At 53.0% G+C, this 6,771-nt stretch overlaps 1 protein-coding gene across 2 annotated transcripts in view; it reads right to left on the bottom strand.

Annotated features, from left to right (window-relative positions):
- The window catches only part of Ranbp3 (RAN binding protein 3), a 47,131-nt gene that overhangs the window by 17,839 nt on the left and 22,521 nt on the right, over positions 1-6,771 (bottom strand). For both annotated transcript variants that reach the window (XM_048341889.1, XM_048341890.1), the window contains one exon: positions 21-57. In XM_048341889.1, coding sequence (XP_048197846.1) covers positions 21-57 — 37 coding nt within the window. The remainder of the gene's footprint in view (positions 1-20; positions 58-6,771) is intronic.

The raw sequence follows: 6,771 nt of genomic DNA, 5'->3' as shown, positions 1-6,771 counted from the left end.
CCTTCTGGAGATTTCCTTACCTTCTCCCGCTTCAGGACTGGAACCTCCAGCTGACCTCTGCAACAAGAGCACACAGGAGGAGCGGTGAGAGTCCAGACTCTGAGCCCAGGCCTTGTGGAGCCCCCAGCCTATGCTCTGCCCTCTAGGACCTTACCTCATGATCCAAAAATCTCTGTGGAGCCCCTCCATCTGCCCCCCCAGAACCACACATGGGGCGGGGGGGGGATCATGCGCTGGCTGAGGAAGCACTCTCCAAATGGGACTAGTAGGCCACCAGTGTCAGTGCTACTGACCCAGGCCAGTGCAGCCTGCCAAGGGCTGAGGGACTCACACAGTGCTCTCACTACCCAAACCAGCCTCCTGCCCTCATCCTGACACGTTTTTATGGAGCCTTCAGTTACAAGGTGGTCTGTTCTTTCCAAGTGAGAACTCAGAAGCTTAGGGCCAACCTCACCATCAATCTATACAAAGGCAGTTGCCAGTTGGGGGAGGGGTGAGATGTCCCTCCTACCACCACCCTATGCAAGTCCCTGCTCAGGGCCGGGCCTCCCTTCAGACCAGATGTGGGCAGATGCAGGCCACTCCTCCTTGGGGGACTCTTTCAAGAGGAAGACATTTATTTTTTCTGGCAGCACTGGAATTTGAACTCAGGGCTTTGGTTGTCAGATAGGTGCTCTATGCTGACCCCTTTGCACAGTGGTATTTTGAGATAGGGACTCATTTTCTAAACAATTCTGTTACAGTGTCTCCGAGATGCCAGGAGTGTGCCAGGAGTCTACGTGTCAGGGCTCTTGACCTCTGCCTCCTAAGTAGTTAGGATTACAGGCATGGGTCCTTGATACTGGCTGCCAACAAGCTCTCAGGGGTCAAGTTTAGCCAAATGTAGACCACGTGCTTCTATGAGCTACTGGGGATTGAATGAGATGCTGCACATGTGTTTTGCAAACTGCAAGAAGCGAATAAATAAAGCCAAGGCTGATGGGAGCCAGGAGGCCTCCAGAGCAGCCTGCTGGCACGTTTTTCCCATAAAGGGCCAGAGCTATGCTTTTGGGTTGGCAGACCACATTTGGTCTGTGCCATATATTCTTTGCTTTTGTTTTTATAATCCTTTAAAAATGTAAACAGTCTTAGCTCACAGGCCGCACAAAAATAGGCAGTGGGCTGGAGTACACCGTGATGAGAGCCCAGAGAAGGCAGGAGGTCTACTCGGTTACACAGCTTGCGCTGGGAATGTGGCTTAGTGGTAGAGTGCTTGCCTAGCATGCACAAAGCCCTGGGTTCGATTCCTTAGCACCACATAAACAGAAAAAAGCCAGAAGTGGTGCTGTGGCTCGAAGAGGTGGAGTGCTAGCCTTGAGCAAAAAAAAGCCAGGGACAGTGCTCAGGCCCTGAGTCCAAGCCCCAGGATGGGCCAAAGAAAAAAAAAGTCACAGCCAATCTATGACAGGAAAGGAGCCCAACTTGGGACTTTCTTCTGCCTAGTTGGGTCTGTGAGGGGAGCAAGCCTGGGCTTGTGCCTGAGGCCAGTGTTCCCAGTGCCATCTGGAAAGTTTTCAGAACCTGTTGCTGTGAGGAGAGGGTGTTAATGTTATCCACGTGTGTGGATACCAGTGAACAGGAGGCCAGCTAGGACCGTTGGCCAAAACAAAACAAAACAAAATAAAGTCCTGTGCCCAGAAGCCAGTGTTGAGGCTGGGGATGCAAGCATGGGTGCAGTCCACCCTCACTTGCACCTCCCTGAAGTATGTAGAACATAGTCCGTGGATCCTGCTGTGCCACTTCCCGAGTGGGACTCTGGCCAGTTTCTGGGTCCTTCCTTGGATAATGGGATGGGTGGGTGGTATAGGTGTTCAGGGAGACCCTGTGGGTGAGGACAGCACTCCTGACTCAAGGCCAGCTAGTTCCTGCCCCTGGGATCAGACCCCAGGCTGTGAACCTGGTCCAGAGGATGGGATGGGGGGGGGGGGGGGCGGGCGCACACATGGATGGACAGAGACACTCTTACAGCACTTTGAGGCCAGGAACCTGGGGTCATGTCTGATTACTTAGAACAGCTTGGCATCCTCAAGTTCATCCCTTTCTCAGGATATCCACAGGGTATAGTCCCGAGGTACCACACCCCTAACACTGGCAAAGGTGGGGGAGGAATGAACAGAGGCACTGACTGCCCACTCTGGCTATAGAAACCTCAGCTCATTTAGCAGGGGCTTGAGGCCAGGACCCCTGGAAAGCCCAGTCCCCCCTCCCCCGCCCCGCCCATCCCCTGAACTCCCTCCATGCCAGCTCCAAGGGCAGGTCTCCAGTGCCCTCTGGGGCCTGCAGGCTGTCCCAGCACAGTCCAGCCCAGGCCCCACCCCCTAGCTCTAGGCTCTTCCTTTCCTATCTCAACAAGCACTTGGACTGTACCCAAAGCCTTCCATGCTGGACTCCTGGTGCTGGACCTGTTCTTCCTGAATGACTTCTGAAACGTGGAGATGACTGTCCTCTCTTAGATATGACTGATGCTCCTCATACTCCATGTGCCCCAAGGCACAGAAGTAAACAGGTCCTCAGCACACTGCCCCAGGCACAGCTGTCAGAGAGAAGGCTTGTGCCTCAATGTCACAGTAGGTGTGTCACCCACATGAGCTTCCTGAGGCCTGTAATGTCGCCCCCATTGTCTTGACCTTGACAGGTGTCCACATACACTCCACTGTGATGGGAAAACAAGCCTGCATAGCCCCGGTCCTTCAGCTCCTTCAGCACCGAACAGAGCATGCACCTGCTGCTGGCTGTGGCTCGTTCCACTGTCACTCAGGTCCTCCGTTTCCTTCCCTACTTTATTGCTTCCTGAGATTGAGGTAGTGGCCTCAACTGTTCCCCGAATCCACTGGTTCTTCCTTCAGTCTGTTGCTTCCTGCTCTGCATATGAGGGCTCTTTCCACAGCTCCCTATGTCTCCTAAGGCCCCAAGTCTCTGGAAGAGCCTGATGGGTACGACAGTTCCTCCCTGCAGAGCTGAAGACCCCCACCATGCGGGGCTCCTTTCCACACCACCTCCAAACCCAGGTCAGTGCGCTCCAGCCCTGAGGCAGACAGAATGCCCAGTTCCCATGCCCACTGCTGAGCACCCTGCAGCTCAGGCCCCTCATCTGCACCGTGCTGCTGTGCTGGCTTCCTTGCTGCTTTCTGAACACTTCCTTCTCTGTGCTACTCTCAAGGCTGAGCACTGTCCTTCCCCCACGCCCTCACTCCTCAGCCCCTCTACCTCACAGCCCAGAGCCCCATGATCTAGGTGGGAGCACACTTAGTGGGGGGATGGAGAAAGGGGGCCTAGCAGGAAAGACTCAGATGCTCCTCAAATCTGAGCCCCAGGTCTTCTAAGAACCCGTCAGGAATGTGTGGCCTCTCAGTCCTCAGAAAGAGGACACAGAAGGCTCTCCTGGGGAATCTTCTAAATGCTGCTTGAAGCTCTTCTTAAGAAGACTGCTGTTTGCAGTGACTCCTCTCTAGGACTTCAGGGGAAGTGGGAGGGGACAAAAAGCCAGGTCTCATCTGCTGCCTCTAGCCCTGGGCTCCCCAGGTCCTCACTCTGAAGTTAAGGGTCTCTTGGAAAGCCAAGCTTGCTGTCCACCAGCTTGTACTGTCTTCCCCAAGGCAAAAAAGAGTTGGAGGTGCAGCTTCTATCAATCACTTGGGCTGGCCAAGCTGACATCAGCCCCAAAGGCATCTCCATTTCCCCTGGGCCTCTTTGGGTCAAGGTAGTCTCGGGCCAACACTCACCCCAACCCAGAGAGTAGCTTCTTGGGGCCCTGTCTGGAACAAAACCAGGATGCACAGGGGGCTGGCCCCTGAGCGTGCAGCACACCGTGGCAGGGGGCTGTGTATGTGTGGGTGCCTCACTTCTTCCTGCACCTCTCCCCGAGCTTGATGCCCCAGTGCAAGGACAAGGGCTCTGGGACGACACAGCAGGAGCGCTGGGCCAGCAGCATGTGGGAGGCTGTGAGGAAAGCACCTACATTAACAAACCAGGAGCAGGCCAGGGATGCTGACCAAAGCAATACTTCAACCTATTTTTCTGGAAGCAGGATATCAAAGATGAAGAAGGCCAGGCACCACTGGCTCATGCCTGTAATCTTAGCTGTGTGGGAGGCTGAGGTCCAAAGGACTGCAGTTTGAAGACCCTTTCTCAACAAATAGCAGGCCCCAGTGGAGCACACCAATCAACCCAGCTAAGGAAGCCTAGGATGTGCAGGGCTCAGTCTAGGCACATGTCTGGGTAGGAAGTGAGACCCTATCTCAGTAACTGGTGCAAAACCAGCTGGAGGTACTGCTCAGCAGTGGAGCACCTGCTAGCAAGAGTGAGGCCCTGAGATTAAACCCTAATAGTGTAAATGATTTTATAAAAGATGTCCCTAGTGGTCAGCTAGCCAGTGGAGCAGATGCAGAAACCATCCACAGTCCTCTGCTTGATGACCTCCGTGACCCTGGGGAAGGAGCTCAAGTCTGTAAGGTGTGCAGGTCCCTATTGCCAGAAACAAGATGGCAGGAGGATCACTTCAACCAGGATGAGACTATGGATGTGGGCATCTGTTTGCATACTCCATGGTGAGCAAGCTTATTTAGAAGATAGTTTGCCAGGCAAGAGAAGGGATGGAACAGGAAGCTGCTTTCAGAAGCTGACTCTACAGATGGATGACTGACTGGGAGATGTAAAAAGCACATCTTCCTGACCAGGGGAAGGGCTCCTGAGAGCAAGGCCAGAACTGAGAGTCCTTTCTAAAAAATAGTGGCTCCCATTTGGCTTGCTGGGGGCTGGGTGGTCTGTGTGGACTGGTTGGTTGCTGTGGCAAAGCAAGGATGACAACAGGCCTATGTGGGCTACATCAGCATTGTGTTTTGAATCTCAAACAGTGGCTGGGAGGCCTTTCAGAGGCCAATGCTGAAAACACATGGATGGGTTGTCCTCAAAAGTCAAGGGTGGTAAGGGTCAGGCCCATGCAGGAAGCAGTCCAGTCAGAGGGTTCATTCTTGGCCCTTCCAAAGCTCCCTGGTGGGTCTAATAAACACACCCGGCACTCAGCAGTGCTCTGGCCTGGAGCTCCACTCCAGCATGATTCCAGCAGGCTCGAGTTTGCACAGATGGCCCCTTGCTTTTTCCAGATCAGAGAACTTAATCTGTATGTGGTCTGGTCTTCTTCAAGCTGTCTTCTGAGAGCCAGAGGTCTGATATATAGAGACCTTTTCCTGGTACCGAGTCCTCAGGGGCCAGGGCTCTGATGAGGGTGAAAGATGATAAGGGCCCTTACTAAGCAAGCCACTAATGATTAGAGTGAACTCTCAGGGTTAAATGCCTCAGGGACCATGGAACACAGAGTGGCCCAGACATGATGAATAAGACCTGCTAGGTAATGTGTGCTGTTTCCTGAGTGCCAACATGGGGCAGAATAAGATCCAAATTTGTTCTGATTCTGATGAACAGTTTACCAGTGAAAAACCCCAGCCTAGGAAAAAGCAGGATTGGGTTCCATTTGACTTGATTTATGGCTCAATTGACCTAAATAAAGTTTAGTTTGCCTTGAACATGTCCAATCAGTGGAGAGAGGCAATTAATGGGAACTATTTAGCAACCAGCCTGACGTGTCTGCAGAAAGCCCATGGCAGCAGGCCCTGCCTGGCTCAAAGCTGTCACCAAGTAGTGTGACAGTGCTGTTCCCAGGTCTCTGAAGTTATGGTAAAACCAGAGTGTGCATGTGTGCTGGCTGCCTGAACCTTGGCACTGTGCCAGTGATTATTTACAGGTTGCACCCTCTGCCCACAGGCCTGGCTAGTCCCATGGTGATTGAGCTCAGCTGGAGGCTCCCTGCCAGGCTGGAGACTGCTTGCATTTCTCAGGATTAGAGCCTCTGACCAGCTGTCTACAAGGATTGAGAAGCTCAGTTCCATGGACACAGGCTAACCCCAGAGGCCAGGAGTGCACACAGGAACACATCCTGCAGGTGTATCTGAGGTACATAGCCCTGTGTGTTTATGACTGGGTCTACTGACCTAGACTGACCTTGGCTGCTTGCTCTGAAAGCCACCATCTCTGTGGCCCGCAAGGAAGCTCGTCTGTTCTCTGAGGCTGCGCTAACTCAAGTACCTGACTAGGAAGCTATGGAGCTGCTCTGTCAGAACCACAACAGCACCTCCTGATTATTTTTCTGTGTGGGAGCTGCACTCCTGGGCACCTTGTGGCAATCTTTCTCATGGCTTCTACGCCAAACTTTCCTCTGCACTATAATGGTTGGTCTTGTCCCACCAGCATCCACTAGGTCTGTTTCTTCTTTTTCCTTCACACACTGAATTCTCTGAGGAGTTAAAATAGGACTCTGAGCCCACCAGGGCTGGCTGATCAGTGCTCTCTATGAGTTCTGGGTCTGGTGGCTGAGACTGAACCTTGCTCGGTGTGTGCTGGGAGAATGGCTCAGATCTGGGCTCCCCAGTGCAGTACAAAGCCTTGTCGGGGGCTCTCTCCCTGTCACTTGACATCCACAGATGGAGTTTTCAATCCTGAACATAGCACGGTGTTTACCTTCTCCACTTCATCCAATGTGTTAAGCCCAAGAAGCTTTTTCCACTCAGTTTACAGTCTCCACCTCCCAAGTTTGTTTTTATTTTTATTTGGGGGGGGGGGTGGTTACCGGGTTTGAACTCAGAGCCTGGGCTCTGTCCCTGAGCTTTTTCACTCAAAGCTAGCGCTCTATCACTTTGAGCCACAGCACCACTTCCAGTTTTCTGGTGGTTAATTGGA

The sequence above is a fragment of the Perognathus longimembris genome, chromosome 3 (assembly GCF_023159225.1).
Source record: "Perognathus longimembris pacificus isolate PPM17 chromosome 3, ASM2315922v1, whole genome shotgun sequence".
Lineage (NCBI taxonomy): Eukaryota > Metazoa > Chordata > Mammalia > Rodentia > Heteromyidae > Perognathus > Perognathus longimembris.
This window is presented reverse-complemented; position numbering and strand designations above follow the sequence as displayed.